Source organism: Antechinus flavipes, chromosome 2, assembly GCF_016432865.1.
Source record: "Antechinus flavipes isolate AdamAnt ecotype Samford, QLD, Australia chromosome 2, AdamAnt_v2, whole genome shotgun sequence".
Taxonomy (NCBI): domain Eukaryota; kingdom Metazoa; phylum Chordata; class Mammalia; order Dasyuromorphia; family Dasyuridae; genus Antechinus; species Antechinus flavipes.
This window is the reverse complement of record NC_067399.1, coordinates 439,340,221-439,361,062: the sequence shown is the minus strand read 5'-3', so window position 1 is coordinate 439,361,062 and position 20,842 is coordinate 439,340,221. Positions and strand designations below refer to the sequence as shown.

Sequence of the window (20,842 nt, the reverse complement as noted above, 5' to 3'; positions counted from 1 at the left end):
ATGCCAGAAAATTGAATTGCTTTAATTTTTTTTAAATTGTCTTCAGAAAATTCTGAAGATCACTGGCAAGATAAGGTATTGGACACTGAGTTCCTTTCTCCAGCAGTACTATTTTTGCGGAGAGCACAGCTCTGATGAACTGGCCACATTGAATACCAGGCATATATTTGCCCCAAAGACTATTTTATAGAGAATTTACACAAGGCAAGTACGTGTGTGGAGTGTAGAAGAAGTGATACAAGGACATTCTTAAGATGTCTCTGATGAAATTTGGAATTCATTGTGAGACATGGATGCTGACACAGGATTGTCTAACATGATGTACCCACATCAAAGAATTTTCTGTGCTCCATGAGCTATTTGTGTCTGACCTACAGTAGAATCTTCCAAGCTCATATTAGTTTACTCAGTCATAAGTTAGACACACTGTGTGTATATTGACCCTGACATTGTGGTTTCATTTTAATCTTCTTTGAGCATGAAGGACAACAATAGTTAACCTGTCATTGCATCAGCCAGTTACTATAAATTTTCCCATGTTGCTCTGAATTCTTCAAGGTCATTGTTTCTTCCAACTCATTAATATTTCTTTATATCATCTACTACAAATTGTTAAACCAATCCTTAGTCTGTTGGTAACTTTTGTTGATTTTTGTGTACTTTAAAATTTTGGATGATCATAAATAAGATTTTTTAAAATATGGTATTGTAGAAAAATGATAGACTTGGAATCAAGAAATCTGGGCTCAGGTCAATTTGAGCACTTAATAACTGTGTGATCTCAGAGATGATTAGCTTTTCTGAGCTCAATTTCCTCTCTAATATGAAGATGATCGTTCTTGTATTACCTGTCTTACACAGGTGTTAGAAAAGCTCTTTACAATCATAAAGTGCTTGCTACAAAAATACGAGTCACGAGCAAACTGGGAGAAAAAAAAGTTAGCATATTTTGATAACCAAATATATATAGAGAATTGATATGTCACTCCCCCACAGATATTTACAGATAAACAGGCCTCAAAAGTGGAAATGCAAATTATCAATAACTATATAAAAGGAATGCTTCAAATCATTAATAAGACAAATGTACATTAAAATAACTGAGGTTCTACCTAACACTCAACAGATAGGCAAATTGATAGAAAAGGAAAACAACAATTGTTGAAGAAACTATGGGAAGAAGATCCATTAATGAATAGTTGAACAGTGAATAGGTCCATTCTGGAATATAGTTTGAAATTAAATGCAATATAGCAATATCACTACTAGACACATAGAAAAGAAGAACTATGACTTACAGTTGTTAATATTATTGCAGTAGATCTTCTAAAAGACAGCTCTTTGTGATTTTACATGTTGGAATATTAATTTAAAATAAATCTCATTTGGAGAATTAGCAAAAACTCTTCCTTTGTTTCATTCAGTGGTCTTTGTAAGATTCTTCCATTTTCATTCAGGTCCTAGTTAGTTAATATGGTGTTTCCTAGCGTTTTATCAATCTGTGATATACTTATCCCCTCCTTGGAATATACTAGCAGATGATAGAGAAGTCTTTATTTCTTTTAAAATCTATTTGACAAACCTCCTGTCAGTCTGTGCCTTATTTTTTTTTAATATCAATAATGTTTTGTTTTTCCAATTATATACAAATATAATTTTCAACATTAATTTTTTTAAGATTTTGAGTTCTAAACTTTTTTCTCTCTTCCTCCCTTATCTCCCTTCTCTCCAAGATAGCAAGCAATCTGATATAGGTTATACATGTATAATTTAAACATATTTCCATATTAGTCATGTTGTGAAAGAAAAATCAGAGCAAAAGCAAATCATGAGGGGGCCAAAAGCAAACAACAAAAAAAAGGTGAAAATAGTATGCCATGATCTGCATTCAGTCTCCATAGTTCTCTCTCCCTGGATGTGGATATACCTTTTGTTCCTAATCATACTATATATCTGGAGATTTAGACATATCACTTATCTTTCTTCCCATGTAATAGAAAAAAACAATGGAACCCAAAGAAAGAACACTGGGAAATGAATGTGAACTATTTGCATTTTTGTTTTTCTTCCTGGGTTATTTTTACCTTCTGAATCCAGTTCTCCCTGTGCAACAAGAGAACTGTTCGGTTCTACAAACATATATTGTATCTAGGATATACTATAACATATCTAACATATATAGGACTGTTTGCCATCTAGGGGAGGAGGTGGAGGGAGGGAGGGGAAAAATCGGAACAGAAGCGAGTGCAAGGGATAATGTTGTAAAAAAATTACCCTGGCATGGATTCTGTCAATATAAAGTTATTATTAAATTAAAAAAAAAAAAAAGAAAGAAAAGAAAAAACAATGGAAATGATAATAGCTAACATTTATGTAGCACTTTAAGACTTACAAAGTATTTTTGCATATTTTATTATCTCATTTGAACTATATAACAATCTTGTGAGATGGGCACCATAGGCATTATAATTTTATTTTAAAGATGAGGAAACTTAATAGATTAAGTGAATTATCCATGGTCACAGTTAGTGAGTGTCTAAGGCAAGATTTGAACCTGAGTGCTTTCTGGTACACCATGATGTAAAATTGTACCCTCTTCTTCCTCCTTTCTCCATTACTATATTGCTTGTTTTATCCTCTAAAAACCCTCAGAACAGAACCAATTTTCATGTTTTCTGTCCCTGAATACCTTTGAAGACACTAAAATTCTGAAGCGGAGACATTTTTTTTCTTTTCTCATTACTAAAAAATTAAAACTACATCATCACTAAATCTTTTTTAATCATTTAAATAAATTTACCTTTCTCAATATCTTTGTATTCTTGAATTTGCATTTTAGAGCTCCAATCATTTGATTAAGGATGCCTGGAAAGTGGAGCAGCTAGGTGGTGCAGTGGATAGAGCACCAATCCTAAAGTCAGGAGAACCTGATAAAGGCCTCTCATTTCCAAAATATATAGAGAATTGACTCTAATTTATAAGAAATCAAACCATTCTCCAATTGATAAATGGTCAAAGGATATGAACAGACAATTCTCAGACGAAGAAATTGAAACTATTTATAGACATATGAAAATATGCTCCAAATCATTATTAATCAGAGAAATGCAAATTAAGACAACTCTGAGATACCACTACACACCTGTCAGATTGGCTAGAGTGACAGGAAAAGATAATGTGAAATGTTGGAGGGGATGTGGGAAAACAGGGACACTGATACATTGTTGGTGGAATTATGAACACATCCAGCCATTCTGGAGAACAATTTGGAACTATGCTCAAAAAGTTATCAAACTGTGCATACCCTTTGATCCAGCAGTGCTACTACTGGGCTTATACCCCAAAGAGATACTAAAGAAGGGAAAGGGACCTGTATGTGCCAAAATGTTTGTGGCAGCCCTGTTTGTAGTGGCTAGAAGCTGGAAAATGAATGGATGCCCATCAATTGGAGAATGGTTGAGTAAATTGTGGTATATGAATGTTATGGAATATTAAAATTCTGTAAGGAATGACCAGCAGGATGAAAACAGAGAGGACTGGGGAGACTTACATGAACTGATGCTAAGTGAAATGAGCAGAACCAGGAGATCATTATATACCTCAACAATGATACTGTTTGAGGATGTATTCTGATGGAAGTGGATCTCTTCGATAAAGAGAGCTAATTCAGTTTCAATTGATCAAAGATGGGCAGAAGCAGCTACACCCAAAGAAAGAACACGGGGAGATGAATATAAACTGCTTGCATTTTTGTTTTTCTTCCCGGGTTATTTATACCTTCTGAATCCAATTCTCCCTGTGCAACAAGAAAACTGTTCGGTTCTGCAAACATACATTGTATCTAGGATATACTGTAACCTATTCAACATGTAAAGGATTGCTTGCCATCTGGGGGAGGGGGTGGAGAGAGGGAGGGGAAAAATCAGACAGAAGCGAATGCAAGGAATAATGTTGTAAAAAATTACCCTGGCATGAGTTCTATCAATAAAAAGTTATTAAAAAAAATAAAAATAAAAATAAAGTCAGGAGAACCTGAGTTCAAATTTAACACTTCCTGACTGTGTGACTCTAGGCAAGTCACTTAACCCCAATTTCTCAGGAAAGAAAAAAAAAATGCCTGGAAAGTATTTTATTCCATTAAAGGTCTATGCCCATTACAAAGGTCCTTTTTTTCCCCCCCCCGTAGGATGTTATTTTTGCTTATAAACCTGTATCTTTTGCTTTGTGGGATATTATATTCCAAAATCATCTTTCATTTATAATAGAAGCTCTGTCCTGGATCTTCTATTTGTAACTTCCTGCCCAATATACAATTTCATTTGGTCTTATCAGCTTAGGTTATCTCTATGACATTCAATCTACTTGTCTAGGTCAAACCTCTTTCCTGACTGCCATTCTTGCATCTCCAGCTGCTAAATAAACATTTCAAACTGGATCTCTCACAGGCATCTTAAACTCAGCATTTCAAAATTAAACTCCCCCTCCCAAGCCCTCACCTCTTTCTAACTTCCCTATTGCTTTTGAGGTACTACCATTCTGTGACTCAGGTTGGCAACTTAATTTTGTTTTGTTTTTTTGTTCTTTGATACATTTATTGTCATTTATTTAAAGAATAAGTTGACAATTTTCTTTTTGTTTGTTTGCCATCTAAGTATTAGTAAATTTTTTTCCTTTTTTTTATATTAAAGCTTTTTATTCACAAAACATATGTGTGGGTAATTTTTCAACATTGACCCTTGCAAAACCGGTTCCAAATTTTCCCCTCCTTCCTTCCACTCTCTCCCCTAGATGGCAGGTAGTCCAATACATGTTAAATATGTTAAAATATATGTTAAATCATATATATATGTGTGTGTGTGTGTGTGTGTGTGTGTGTATATATATATATATATATATATATATACACACACATACATATTTATACAGTTATCTTGCTGCACAAGAAAAATTGGATTTAGAAAGAAGGTAAAAATAACCTCAGAAGGAAAACAAAATGAAAGTAAACAACAGAGAGAGTGAGAATGCTGTGTTGAGGTCCACAGTCCTCTCTCTGGGTGTAGATGGCTCTCTTCATCACTGAGCTAGTGGAACTGGTCTGAATCATTTAATTATTGAAGAGAGCCATGTCCATCAGAATTGATCATCATATAGTCTTGTTTTTATCTTCAACTCCTCACTTTCTTTCACCTTCCATAGGCATTCTATCTTTGTAACAGTTCGCATATATGTCCCCTTCTCCTTTAACTCTATCATCAGTTTGGGGCAGGCCCTCATAGTCTCAAACCTGAACTATGGAAATAGCCTACTGGTTGTAATTCCTGCCTCATGACTTTCCCTTCCACTTCATTCTCTAGTCAGCAGTCAGATTGATCTTCCTGAAATACTAATCTGACGATATCTCCTTTTAAATTCAATAAACTAGTTGTTTCCCAATGTCTTCAGGATCAAATCTAAAATTCTCTCTTATTTTTAAAGACCTTCATAACTGACTTTCTACCTTTTCAGCCTTCTTATAACTTATTCCCTTCTACATACTCTGTGATCTAGTGACACTAGCCTTCTTGTTATTGTTCCTTATAGTAAATACTTTATCTCTCAATTACATGCATTTTCTTTTTTTTCCAGTGAAATTTTATTTATTTAAAATGTAAGTGCAAAAGAGGAAAAGAAAAAAAATTGTCATGTGCACAAGAGAACATGAGAAGATTCAAAATATAAAGCAATACATTTCCATTTCAAGAAAGCATATATTAAACATTACACATTGTGCTCTGAGTTATCTATCTTTTCATAGCTTCTTTATAAGTTTTCTTTTATTTTCTGCTGAGAATTTTTTTTTACTTTATTCTTTTCTCCCTTCCTGTCTCCCTGTCACCAAGAAGGCTACAGTTAAAGCTATACATATACATACATGTATATATACACATATGTCTATATATAAATATCTGTACTCATACACAAATACACACACATATGCATTCATATAAGATCGTATTATACTTGTTTATCCTGTTTCTCTGAAGGTGGATAAAATCTTCCTTTACAAATCCAAATCATTCCATATTTTTCTAAATCTACCAACTTATTATTTCCTATACTCCAGCAATATTCCAATCTTATGTTGTCTAGTTATTTTAAATACTCTAAAACAAGATTGATTCATATGGCTGACATATAATGTAGTTTCCCAATTTTTATCTTTTAATTAAATATATTTTTGCTTTAGCTTGATCTGAGATAATGATTATTACCTCTGCTTTTTTCCCCCTAATAAATTCTACTCTTGGTCTTTATTTTGTTTGTGTATCTCTTATTTCCTATCTCTCCTTACTCTTCTGCTTTACTTTTACATTACCTTGCTTTCCTATTTCTTAACTTACCCATTTCTTCCAGAATCCCTTCTTTATCTTTTCCCTATAGCTTATCCCCTTGCCCTCTTATTTCTTTCTGCAAAGACTTATTCTACACACATTCTCTCTCTCTCTCTCTCTCTCTCTCTCTCTCTCTCTCTCTCTCTCTCTCTCTCTCCTTCCCTCTCTCCCTCCGTTTCTGTCTCGCTCTTCCTCTCTTTTTCTCTCTCTCTCTCTCTTTCTGTGTGTATAAACACATACATATGCACACATATGTTGTTCTCTCTTTAACCCATTCCCAATGAGAATAAGATTTCAGCACTATTTGCCCTCCCTTCCACTAGATTCTTTTGTATTTATTTTTTCTTTTTTTGCCTCATTTGAAGGAGGTGATTATTCCTTTATATCCTTCCTTATACAGTTTTTTTTTTAAAAGAATCATCCAGTCGTACTCAGTTCAGCCCAAGCCTTTGTTTCAAATTACCAAAATAAAAATGATAATCATAAAAGAACTAATAATATTTTTATATATGAGGTAAATGATTTTATATTATTGAGTCTGTTATAATTAATTGGTTCTTAGTGTTGTACTTTAGATTTCTCCTAGACGTTATATGTCAAATTTTCCTTTAAGTTCTGTTTTCATTATAAATATCTTTTGGTTTGTTAAATGTCCTTTTTTGTTTGTTTTGTTTTGTTCAGGATTAAACTTTGCTGTATAATTACCCTTGGTCATAATTCCCAGATCTTTTGCTTTATGAAATATAGTATTCCAATGTCTATAGTCCTTCCACATAGTAACTGGCAGGTCTTGTATAATCCTTATTGTAGTTCCACAATATTTACATTGCATTTTTCTTATTGTTCCCAAATTTTCTCTTTAACCTGGCTGCTTTTTAACTTGTCTATGATATTCTTGTAAGTTTTCCTCCTGAGATTTCTTTCAGGTAATGATTGGTGGATCTTTTCTATTTCTGCTTAGCCTCCTTGTTCTAGGACTTCAGGGCAATTTTCCTTAGTAATTTTTTTTTTTTAGTATTGCATCAAGATTCTCTTTTTTTAATCATAATTTTCAGGCCATTCAACTATTCTTATATTATTTCTCCTTGATTTCTTCTCTAGCTCAGTTGTTTTTCTAATGGGATTTTTCACATTCTTTTCTATTTTTTCATTCTTTTGATTTTGTTTTTATTCTTTTTTTGTGTCTTAGAATGTCATTATAGATTTTGCACAATTCTAGTTTTCAGGGAGTTATTTTCTTAAGTTTTTTATTTTCTGTTTCAAGTTGGTTGATTTTTCATAGTTTTCTGCTCTTATTTTTTTCTGATTTTTCCTTCATCTCTCATATTTGATTTTTAAAGTCATTTTTGAGTACTTCTAAAAAATCTTTTTGTGCTTGGGACCATTTGATTTTTCTCACTAAAAAAGGAGTGGCTTTTATTTACCTCCATTCATTATCTTCCTCTAAATATGAACCTTGAAATTCTCTATCCCCATAGTAAATCATCTGAAGTTAGGTTCTTTCTCCTTTGCTTACTCGTTTTCATTTATTTATTTGTTTTTGTTTTGTTTTGTTTTGTTTTTCTTTATTTTTAGCAGCTTAGTGTGATCAAGTTCTAGTCCTGAGGTATGGGAGATTATGTCCCAAGCCTCGGGTCCTTACTATTATTTTCTGAGGTCTTTCCAGGACTCAACCTTAGGCTTTCTTCTCCATGCCTAAGTCTGGGCTAGAACCTCAAATCCTGCAAGTGATTTTACTTCCTATCCTTCCAGTGTTGGAAACTACAGTTGCCCTCTCTACTCCCTGAACTAAAAGCAGGGCAGAGGCTCAGCTTCCCACCTGCAGCAGTGTTCTTGTCCCCCTGCTACTACACTCACCAGATCTGTGCTAGCTGCTTCTTCCCTTAGTGGCATCTCAGCTAGAAATGTTTCTATTTAGCAAAGCTTTGTTTGGCTCCCTCCACAATGGATAATCCTTCATTTTTTTCCTACTCTGTGTTCAGATATCCACACTGTCACTGAAATGAAGCTTTCTATGACTGAAGCCTTCTTCCAGCTTCCAGCTGTTCCCAGGGTTTGTTGTTTGTTAATTCCTTAGGCTTGGCCTTCACTAGAGTTGAAGCTTTGCGCCTGAAGGTTAGGTCTTTCCTGGAGTCTTCTTAGATGCTTTAGGAGAACAAATGCTTTACTTTTACTTTTATTTTTACTGAGTCAATGTTCTGACTTTTTCTGTAGAGAAATCTGGAGAGTTACAAGTTTTCTGATCTACTCCACTATCTTCCCAGAATCCTTTCCTCAAGCTACATGCATTTTTACTAGATTGTTTTCCTCCTCATCTGTGCCTTCTAGCTCTCCTGGCTCTCCTCAGATATCAGCTAAAAGTCCCATGTCCCAAGAGAAGCCTTTCTTGGTCTTCCTTAATGTTATTCCTTTTCTTTTGAAATTCTTCTCTCAGTCCCTACCTAATACTTATTCGTACATAGTGGCTTGAATGTTGTTTCCTCTTATTAGGCTGTGAATTACTTAAGAGCAAGGATTGTTTTTTGCCTTTTTTAAAAATAATATATAGCCAGTGTTTAGCATGCCATGCATAATAAGGGCTTTAAAAATGTGGTTTGACTGACTGACTTGATGAGCAGTTGCCCAGTCATGTGTGATCTTATCTGTGTATCCTTGGTGCTTGAGGTGCTTGCTTTCTGGATGTTTGCAGTATTCTTTGGATTTTGATTATGACATTTCTGATTCTTCTTTTTGGGCTTTTAGTGATTTGTTATGTCTTTACTTTGTCCTTTAGTTTTTAATTTATTTGGACAATTTTTATTTATGACTTATTGAAATCTATTCCATTTCCAACTTTTTGTTTTTGTTATGGTTTTTAGGGATTCCAATAATTCTTAAATGATCTCTCTTTGACCTGCTTTCCAGGTCATTTGATGTTATCATTGTTTGTTTTATAATGTCTTACATTTCCTTCCATATTTAACATTTTTTTCTAATTTTTTTCCATGCGTTTCAGTTATAATGTCCATGCATATGGCTTACAAATCTGGATATATAGCCTGGCTGATCTCCTGAGCTTCCAGTTCCTGTATTATCTCCTGCCTATTTGATATTTCAAACTCATTCATCTTCATATTAGCTCTCTAAGGTAGTCAATGCCAAGTATCACTTAGCCCCATTTTACAGATGAATAAAATAAAAGTAATGCTTATAGAATATCTCTGACGTGCCCAAGTGCTTGCCACTAACTGGCAGAGCCAGAATTTGATCTTGATTCTTACTTCAAGTACAGAATTCTTGTCATTTTATTATTCTGACTGTATCATCACAGCACTTCTTATACCTGCTGCCTGCCTGATTTTGGCTTAGTGTGTTGAGGAATTAGAATTGAAGATTACTCTTCAATAAAATATCTCAGAGTTTGTCATTATCTTTTCTTAATTTACTTGTTACAGGAGGCACCTGTTAGTGGCTGCTGGGGAATCTAATTCTGACTAACAGAATAGATCCCTTCATGTGAGAAGATAATAATGATATGAGACAGAGAGGCAGTTGCATTCTCTGACCTCTCTCCTCTTCCCTCTTGCCTCCAATTTATTTCATTCCCAATTCACAAGCAATATCTGCGTCAGTAAAGGCTGACTTGCAATTCCTTACGATTCACAGCTGTGGGAGCCCCTTTACATTTAGGCATGGTCCTTAACATTTACTGATTCTCTACTGTTTGCCTTTTTCCAGGTTAAAAAGCAGAAACTACTTCTTGAATTGGACCAATATGCCTCGGATGTGGCTGAACTCATACGGACCCCTATGGAAATGCGTTATATCCCCCTCAAAGTAGCACTGTTGTAAGTATTTCCCAGTAGAATAGGGCTTTAAGCCAGCAAACAAGAAGGAAAAAATATGATTAGAATTCACCATGTTTATTAGCTATTTGGAAATGCAAATGTCTTAGTCATTAGATATATTCTATAGTCCTGTTTTTGACTGGCAAGGCATAGAGACAGAACTATTTATTCTCTTTCTTGGTAGAATGATATTCAAAAATAGATGTTTTATAAATATATATATTTTTTTAGTTTTGATGATTTAACTCCCTTCTTCTGTGACCATTATTTCTGTAGAAAATTTTCCGTTAGAATAATATCTATTTTTTATATAACTACTTATTTCATACCTCTTAATATATGCATACTTAGAACTTAAAACAGGCTGGGAGGTTTCTCTTCTGTTAGCCTCTGATTCACCCTTTGACTTAGTAAATGTATAATTCTTTTTGAAATTATGATGCTGCCCAGAAGTAGTATTATAGAACTTCCTCACTAGGCAAATACTCGATCCCACATAATACTTCTTGCCAGTGGTTTTGATTCTTTTAGGGGGTAACTTTTATTCCTGAGAGTTGCAAATGTGAATTGATAAAAAATTTGTGCATGTAAAGAGAGTTCATTCCTGGAATAGGCCCAGATCTTTTCAGATTGAATTGCTTAAAAGGTATGGTCACTGTTTGGCCACACGTTAAACCCATTTCTTTTATAATTTGCTTTGTTAAATGTATTTATATGTCAATGTATTTATAAATTATTCACCTTCAGATTCCCTCATATTTTAAGGCTGTTCTGGGTATCTTTTCCCCCCTCCATCAATTTATTTCCTTCAGTAGAATTTAAAATATTGTTTAAAGTTGTACAGCATTTGAACTTGTATACCACATATACAAAATGTATCCTTGATGTCCATCTCAGTGAGCCCTGCTGTGAATCTGAGGTATTTGTAACAATTCAAAAGAAATAATCAGTGTGTGGAGACTTGATAACATAGCATATTGCCCCTTGATTTTTCTGCAAAGGCTTTTCCTGGACTATGAATGAGTATGAGGAATCTAGTGAAGTAATATTTTCTTTGCCTAGAATGTAACATTTCAGAGATAGTTGCAGTCTTACTGAATACATTTTGAGAGGATGTGGCAAAAAGTCAAGACTGTGGATAATGCTTGTAGTGAGCAATAATTATCATGCTGAGTGTGTTTATGTGTTCTTTCCTAGCTATCTTTTAAATCCCTACACAGTATTATCTTGTGTTGCTAAGTCCACTTGTGCCATAAACAACACCATCATTGCTTTCTTCATTTTGACTACAGTTAAAGGTAAGGTACTAAGTGTATAAATTTTAAATATTGTATAAATGCTAATTATTATTATGGTTGTTATAATTATACATGAAGTTTCCTAACATCATGAACATGAAAATTGATTCATTTTTATAAATATACTGCATAAGATGAAGAATTTAACAGTAAAGTTAGGTAAAAACAGCTAGCCCCAAATGCACACAAACAATTTTTGGAGAGTTCCAGGTAAATAACTTATTTTGTATAGTCTCTTATATTAATGATAGCAAAGTTGATGGACAAATATCTTTCCTTTTCTTTGTTCCAACTAATTCTTTACTGTTAGTTTTAATACTTAAAATTATCTGAGGCAAACAACCAACTTCTATATGTTATTGTAAAGGCTCATCTTTTGAAATGAATTGTTTCCTTTGAGTGATGTTTGACACAAACAGGTCTGTCTTATCAGGGGATATGTGTTGCTATATGTATAGCTGGCTGAATGTTTTATTTGTCCCTGAATTGTGTCAGGTAGACATTTGACATTTTTTGTAATAATCCATTTAGTCTACATTCTAACCCGAAGTGAATAAGTGCTGGCATTTGGAAATGTTAGCTCAAAAATGGCTGTTTCCCAAAGATGGATTTACATATATAAGAATCATCTTGTGATTTCCATTTTCAGTGGGTCTCATGGGAAAAACCCAAGGCATTCTGCTATGTACAGTATTTTCTTGATCCTTTAAAGTCGGAATCTTTTCCTTGAAGGACTTGTTCTAAGTGGAATGACTACACTGACACACCAGCTAAGTATGGAAAAACCATGAGGGTTTTTGGTCTTTGATCAGGTTGCTTACAGTGCAAACTGAATCTTTGCCATTAAACATTTAATACTTGCTATTGCTTTCTCATTCATCCTATCTTCTGCGTAGTAATCAGCTATCTAATTTAGTTTTATGTAGCTCCTAGAATTTTGTAAGTAACTACATATAATATTAAAATATATAAAAATAAGTAAGTACAAAGAATTCAGTATTCTTAAATTGTTCACATCTCAATTTTTGGACAACCTTCATTAGTGTGTTTGCAGAATTTTACTCCCTCATATTCAGTCTGTCCTTAGTATCTTATGTTCATTGTATAATAGCATTATATGTATAACTATAGCCTTTATCTCACTATAGTATGCCGGTATGTGCAGTTTTCTTAACCCTTCTGTTACTATGGTGCATTTTTTAGGAGAGATGTGATATGTGTGGGAAAAGATAATGAGTTCAGTTTGAGGCATGTTGATTTTAAGATATCTATAGGACATCCCATCTGGAATGTCTAAAAGGCAGTTGGAGATGCAGTTGTGCAGGTCTGCAGAAAGTTTACAGCTGGATAAGTAGATTTGAGGAATATCAGTAGAGAGATGATAGTTGAATATGTGGAAACAGATGACATCAAGTGAAATACTATAAAAAGAGAAGAATGCCTAGGATAGAGCCTTATGGGATACTCACTGTTAATGGGAATGAAATGAATAAAGATCTTGCAGAGAAATAGGTAGAAGGAAAACCATAAAAAACATATCCCAAAAGCCTAGGGAGAAGGAGGAGAGAATGTTGAACAGTGTCAAAGACTTCAGAGAAGATAAGAAGGATAAAAATTGAGAAAAAGCCATTCAATTTGACAACTAAATGATCATTGGCAACTTTGAAGAGGGCAATTTCAGTTACATTATGAGGCAGAAAGCCAAAATGTAGGAAGGTTAAAAAAAAAAGTAGAAGAGAGAAAGTAGAGGCATCTATTACAGTCACTCTTCTCAAGTGAAAGAGATATGGGAAGTTAGTGGGGATGGATCAAGTGAGGGCTTTTTGAGATTGTGGGAGATATGAGCATGTTTGTAGACAACAGGGAAACAACTAGTTGACAGAGAGATTGAAAATAATTAAGAAAGTGGGAATGATAGAACAGGCAATAGTTAAAGAAGATGGGGTATGATGGAATCACTTGTACATATAGGGGATTCGCTTTGATAAAGAGAAGGGATGCCTCTATGTGATACAGAGTTGAAGGCATCTTCATGATATGAGAAGAGAAGAGAAGAAGAGGGAGCTTGACATGGATGCTTCATTTTTTTCTTTTTCAGTAAAATATGGGACAAGGTTCTGAGCTGAGATATGTGTGGGCTTAGATTATGGGAGGTTTGAGGAGGGATTAAAAAGGTTTGAAAGACCTACTGTGGTTAGTGTGATAATGAGCTAATTGGAGAAGTGTGAAAAAAATACTTAACAGCAGTGAAAGCCCAATTGACATTTATGTATTTGTAGTGGTATCAGTCAGGACAGTTGCATTATTTCCTTTATCTTTGGTAGCATGTATATAGGAGGGAAGTCAAGGGATGGTTGTAGTGATCTAAGACTGAAGCTTGGCAGAGTGCAATCAGCAATGTAATAAAGGGGCAAGGGACTCAAGAGTAGAGCACACTGTAGAATTGAATTTATTCACCAAGGGATTAAGTTGGGTAAAAGAGGTGAGTGTAGCTAGTGCAGGAGTAATAGCTTGGGAGAGAATTGAAAGATTAAGGAATTAGAGGTCATGGTAGAGATGAAGAACAAAGCTTGGTATTGGAAGGCATATAGAAAGCCAATAGATTGTAATCAGATAAGGGAACTTCAGAGTTTATGAACATGGAGGGAGTATATTATGATAATACATGTATCAGGGGTATGGTCATCTTTGGTTGAGGATGAAATAGTAGATTATGGAATGAATAAGTTGGAGAACTAGGAAATCAGGTTTTTGATGAGGAATCAATATGTTAAAGTTTCCTATTATGAGGACAATAGGTGGGGAAGAGAGAAAAACATGAGCCAGGTACTGAAATCATTGAAAAAGGAAGAGTGGCCAAAAGGTCAGGCGATAACATCTTTCAGCATTTTGATAGCTATCAGCTAATGTTGCTTGAAAGAACTTCAAAGAAGGGGAAGTTACTGAATGAATGTGATAGAACAGTGTCAAAGACTTCAGAGAAGATAAGAAGGATAAAAATTGAGAAAAAGCCATTCAATTTGACAACTAAATGATCATTGGCAACTTTGAAGAGGGCAATTTCAGTTACATTATGAGGCAGAAAGCCAAAATGTAGGAAGGTTAAAAAAAAAAGTAGAAGAGAGAAAGTAGAGGCATCTATTACAGTCACTCTTCTCAAGTGAAAGAGATATGGGAAGTTAGTGGGGATGGATCAAGTGAGGGCTTTTTGAGATTGTGGGAGATATGAGCATGTTTGTAGACAACAGGGAAACAACTAGTTGACAGAGAGATTGAAAATAATTAAGAAAGTGGGAATGATAGAACAGGCAATAGTTAAAGAAGATGGGGTATGATGGAATCACTTGTACATATAGGGGATTCGCTTTGATAAAGAGAAGGGATGCCTCTATGTGATACAGAGTTGAAGGCATCTTCATGATATGAGAAGAGAAGAGAAGAAGAGGGAGCTTGACATGGATGCTTCATTTTTTTCTTTTTCAGTAAAATATGGGACAAGGTTCTGAGCTGAGATATGTGTGGGCTTAGATTATGGGAGGTTTGAGGAGGGATTAAAAAGGTTTGAAAGACCTACTGTGGTTAGTGTGATAATGAGCTAATTGGAGAAGTGTGAAAAAAATACTTAACAGCAGTGAAAGCCCAATTGACATTTATGTATTTGTAGTGGTATCAGTCAGGACAGTTGCATTATTTCCTTTATCTTTGGTAGCATGTATATAGGAGGGAAGTCAAGGGATGGTTGTAGTGATCTAAGACTGAAGCTTGGCAGAGTGCAATCAGCAATGTAATAAAGGGGCAAGGGACTCAAGAGTAGAGCACACTGTAGAATTGAATTTATTCACCAAGGGATTAAGTTGGGTAAAAGAGGTGAGTGTAGCTAGTGCAGGAGTAATAGCTTGGGAGAGAATTGAAAGATTAAGGAATTAGAGGTCATGGTAGAGATGAAGAACAAAGCTTGGTATTGGAAGGCATATAGAAAGCCAATAGATTGTAATCAGATAAGGGAACTTCAGAGTTTATGAACATGGAGGGAGTATATTATGATAATACATGTATCAGGGGTATGGTCATCTTTGGTTGAGGATGAAATAGTAGATTATGGAATGAATAAGTTGGAGAACTAGGAAATCAGGTTTTTGATGAGGAATCAATATGTTAAAGTTTCCTATTATGAGGACAATAGGTGGGGAAGAGAGAAAAACATGAGCCAGGTACTGAAATCATTGAAAAAGGAAGAGTGGCCAAAAGGTCAGGCGATAACATCTTTCAGCATTTTGATAGCTATCAGCTAATGTTGCTTGAAAGAACTTCAAAGAAGGGGAAGTTACTGAATGAATGTGATAGAAAAGTCTGAAAGTAGTAGAGCAAGGATTATGCTGATTCCCTCACCATGACCAATGATTCAGAGAACCAATGTTCAATTAGAAAGGGAGGCTAAGGAAAATGTGTCATTAGGAGAAGCCAGATCTCAGTGAGAGCCAGACAATGGAAGGAATGGGAAAATAAAATATTTAAGATGAAAGTAAGCTTGTTGCTCATGGAGCAGAAAATACAGTGAAGGAATAGCTTTTGGTTGGGACTTTGGGGTTTTTAGCAAGTGGGAAAGGACAAGGTAGACTAAGGAGAATGACCAGAAAAGAGAGGAAATGATTGAAAGTGCAAGCTGCTAGTATAGACAAAAATAGTCAGTTGTTGCCATTTTAAGTAATCCTGCTAAGCACATCTTTTTAGATTTTATCTCAGTTACTTTCCTGTATATACTTATGCAAGTGGAATTACTGGATCTAAACAAGTCTACATGCAGCTTTGTTATTCTTGTTCTATGTTTCCCTATTATTCTCTGGAAAAGACCTGTAGTTAACTCTACCCCAATTCTATCTCTCTCGGTGTATCTCTCTGTCTGTCTGTCTCTTCCCTTCTTTTGCTCCCTCCTTCTCTCTCTTTCCTTCCCCCTTCTCTCCTCCCTCCCTCTCCTCACAGCCCTGCCAGTATGAGGTGTACTGTTTTGTAAGATTCTTACAAATGTTTTGGTTTCCATTTCTTTTACTACTATTAAAAATTTGCATTTTTTCCCATGATGCTATCCTTTTCTTCCTTTGTGAACATGGAATAGATCATATAGTTCACTCACGCCATGAAAGGTGAATCTCCTGTAAAGACTTTATAGAAATTGGTCTCTTGACCTTTTCTTGATTGCCTACAAAACAGGCAATTCAGCCTATTCTTTTGTTGGAAATTTTATGTTGAGCTGAAATCTACCTCCTGTTAATTCTACCCATCATATTTTTTTTTATTATAGCTTTTTATTTACAAGATATATGCATGGGTATTTTTCAGCATTGACCCTTGCAAAACCTTCTGTTCCAACTTTTCCCCTCCTTTCCCCTACCCTCTCCCCTAGATGGCAGGTAGACCAATACATGTTAAATATGTGAAAGTATATGTTCAGTGCAATATATGTATACATATTTATACAGTTATCTTGCTGCACAAGAAAATCAGATTTAGAAATAAGGTAAAAGAGAAGGAAAACAAAAATGCAAGCGGACAAAACAGAAGGAGTAGAAATGCTATGTTGTGGTCCACACTATTTCCCATAGTTCTTTCGCTGGGTGTAGCTGGTTCTCTTCATTACTGAACAATTGGAACTGATTTGGTTCATTTCATTGTTGAAGAGAGGCAAGTCCATCATATAGTATTGTTGTTGAAGTATATAATGATTTCCTGGTTCTGCTCATTTCACTCACCATTAGTTCATGTAAGTCTCTCCAGGCCTCTTTTAAATCATCCTGCTGGTCATTTCTTACAGAACAATAATATTCCATAACATTTATATACCACAATTTATTCAGCCATTCTCCACTTGATGGTCATCCATTCAATTTCTAGTTTCTAGCCACTACAAAAAGGGCTGCCACAAACAATTTTTGCACACAGGTCCCTTTCCCTCCTTTAAGATCTCTTTGGGATATAAACCCAGTAGAAACACTGCTGAATCAAAGGGTATGCACAGTTTCATAACTTTTTGAGCACAGTTCCAAATCGCTCTCCAGAATGGTTGGATGCATTCACAATTCCACCAACAATGTTTCAGTGTCCCAGTTTTCCCACATCCCCTCCAACATTCATCATTATCTTTTACTGTCATCCTAGCCAATCTGAGGTCTACCCATCATATTTGCCACCTGAGACCAAGCTGAGCAAGTTTAATTTCTTTCATGTGACAGCCCTTCATCTGATTAAAAGATGGTGGTTATATCTTCCCTAAATGTAAGCCTTTTTTTTTTAAATAACTTTTTATTGATAGAACTCATGCCAGGGTAATTTTTTACAACATTATCCCTTGCATTCACTTCTGTTCTGATTTTTTCCCTCCCTCCACCCCCTCCCCTAGATGGCAAGCAAAAATGTAAGCTTTTTTAGACTGAACATTTCTTTCTTATAGTCCTTTTGTTGGTATGGTTTTGGTCTCATTATTATCTTGGCTAATATAAATTCTAGGTCATCAGATGTTTCTTTTAAGATATTTTCAGAACTGAAGTCCAGTTGTTATCAGGTAATGAAGGACACATATAAAATTATCACTTCCTTTGTTCTGGACACTAGATTTGACCATTTGGCTGCATAAAAGTATCTAAACATTACTTTTATTCCCCTCTCCCCAAATAATTATCCAATTTAATAGCTTCTTTTAAAAAATTGAGTGTTATTTTCATGAATGTCTGCATTCTCTCTCATCTCCACCCACATTGAGGAACGTAAGAAAAACAAAACTTGTTAAGACATTTACAGTCAAGGAAAAAGAACTCTCACATTGGCCCTATCACCCCCCTCTCTATTCCCCCCAAAAAAGTGTCTGTCCTGAGTCCATTACTTCTGAAAGTAGATGAGCAGCATGTTTCATCTTGAGTCTTTTGTTATTGTGGTTGATCGTCTTGTTTTCAGACTTCTTAAGACTTTCAGAATTGTCTCAAAATGTTATTATTTTTGTACAAATTGTTCTCCTGTTTCTACACACTTTATTTTGCATAAGTTTATATGTATATATTTTATTATCTTTCTGAATACACATAAGACTTCCTCTTTTCTGCTCCTTCTGATTTAATCAATCACCTACTTATTTAATAAGCACTTATTGTTGGCCCAAGCAATATGCTAAGTGCTGCGGATGTCTAGCAAAGGAGACAACATGCAAATAACTGTATACAAGCTACCTATATAAAGGACTAAATTGGAGATAATCTCAGAGGGAAGAAAGTACTTTAAAATTAAGAAAAAGTGGAAAAGGCTCCTGGTTTCTTTCTACACATCTTCACCCTTTCTAATAATCTGGATTTTCCTCTCTCTCTCTTTCTTTCTCTCACTTTTTATTGATACATACATTTATCTAACTCCCACATATACTGTGTATGCCCACATAACACCTGTCCTGAAACCGACCACACCTGCTTCTGAACCTCTTTCCATGGCTAGATTGTTCCCATTCTCACAAAGGCTAGAGAATTTTGTACCGTCAGCAACAAATTCTAGTAGTATTTTTCCTGATGGTCTACCTGTACAACATGTTTCTACTCCATAGATCTCATTTTTAGATCCTTAAAAAATGTTTTAGTTTATAATTTTTCATCTTAGTCATTTCCTGGTATATATCCCCATTCCATAGCCTTTCTTTGTAACAAAGAAAAAATTTTTAAAAAGCAACTGACAGAATGACTGTCTCACAACATATGCAACATTTTACTCCCATATTCCTTCACCTCCATGTCAAATAAAAAGAAATATATTTTGTCATTTCTTTTCCAGGAACAAAATTGATCATTGTACTTAATCTTAGTTCATCTGCCTTTTGTCGTTATATATATTGTTCTCCTGATTTTATTTTATTTTTTTGCTTTGCATCAGTTCACATGCATCTTCCCATGTTTCTCTGAATCAGAGCTCAACTTTCATGGACTATTAGCAAATCATCAAGTACATGGAACTCCCGTGGCCTCCCTCACTGATTAGGCACCACCCTAGTCTTCTCGTCAACACAAATCATTTTGAGTGAGTTTCTTCCTTGGCAGATGTCTGCTGTTCTCTAATCCTATCTGTTCAGTTGATTATTCTCAGTTTTCGGTTCAGAAGGTAATACTTTCTGATATGGTTTCAAATTTTGGGGTTTCTTTGCCTTTCTTTAACTGTCTCTACATGCATTATATACAGGAAAAGAGAATTACATAACCCAGGAGAAGTACTTAAGATATAAAAGGCACAGGTTCTACTCTGCTACTTTATTTTATAATATTTGACCATTTAATCTGTCATAAGGTCAAGAAAAGATATTTTTCCTGAGACAAATCCTTATAGATGTGCTTTTGCGTAGAGTAAAAAAAATTATTTTTTTATTTCCTCTGTTTATCCCAGGGCAAAAACAGACTAAATTCTTTTTTTTTTAATAGTAAAATTGGAATTTGATGGCCCTGATTTTAAGCCTCCTGTCCTAAGCAAATGTGCACTTGTGTGCGCACCGCGCGCACCCCCCTCTCCCCCCTTCCCCCCACAGAGCTTGTTTTCTTTTTCCATAGGAAATCATTCCACTGAGAACTTGACTCTTTCCTGCTAGTTTTCCCTAACTATATTTGATTAATATTTTCTTCAAAACTCTAGACAGGTTTTGTGGCATCTTTTGCACAGTTCTGACCATAACATTCTCCTACTCAATAAATTCCAGTGATTTCCTGTTGGAAAGGGGTTCTTTGGGATCTGTGAATTTTTTTATTTTAATTTTGATAACTGTTTCAATATTATAATTGATTTCCTTTATAATATGTATTTAATTTTTTGCTTTTAAAAACATTCCAAGGAGTCCATAGGCCTGATGGTGACTATGAGTTTTTTGAGAGCAGAGATTGTTTCATCTTTTTGTCTTTATATCTATCCCCAGTTCCTAGCACAGTGTCTGGCACATAGTAAGCATTTAATAAATGTTTGTTGATTGACTGATAATCCAGGGTATCTTTTCAGGAATATTGTCAGGAGCTTATCTCCTGCTTATTCTGTTGCTGATATGAGATGGTCCCTGGCTCATGCTCATACACATGAATGTGGTGTCCTCTGATGATGATCATTGACTTGGCTAGAAGAGAACACATTATTGTTATATTTATTGATTATCATGGATTCATGACATTGTAACAGAAACTAGTTAACAAAGGGAAGACTGTTTCAATCCACAATGAATTGTCTTTAATCTTTTGCCATTTCAGTTGCCATCTATTTCCTCTACCCTCTACTTTCTAACAGTTCCCTCATCAAAATTGGTTCAATTTTTGGTTTACATATCCTGTAACTCTGTTGCCTCAAA

The 20,842-nt window shown here is 34.9% G+C and overlaps 1 protein-coding gene across 3 annotated transcripts in view; it reads left to right on the top strand.

The window, feature by feature from the left end:
- PIGU (phosphatidylinositol glycan anchor biosynthesis class U) overlaps positions 1–20,842 on the top strand; it is a 125,660-nt gene that overhangs the window by 53,335 nt on the left and 51,483 nt on the right. For all 3 annotated transcript variants that reach the window (XM_051979158.1, XM_051979159.1, XM_051979157.1), the window contains 2 exons: positions 10,089–10,198; positions 11,396–11,496. In XM_051979158.1, coding sequence (XP_051835118.1) covers positions 10,089–10,198; positions 11,396–11,496 — 211 coding nt within the window. The remainder of the gene's footprint in view (positions 1–10,088; positions 10,199–11,395; positions 11,497–20,842) is intronic.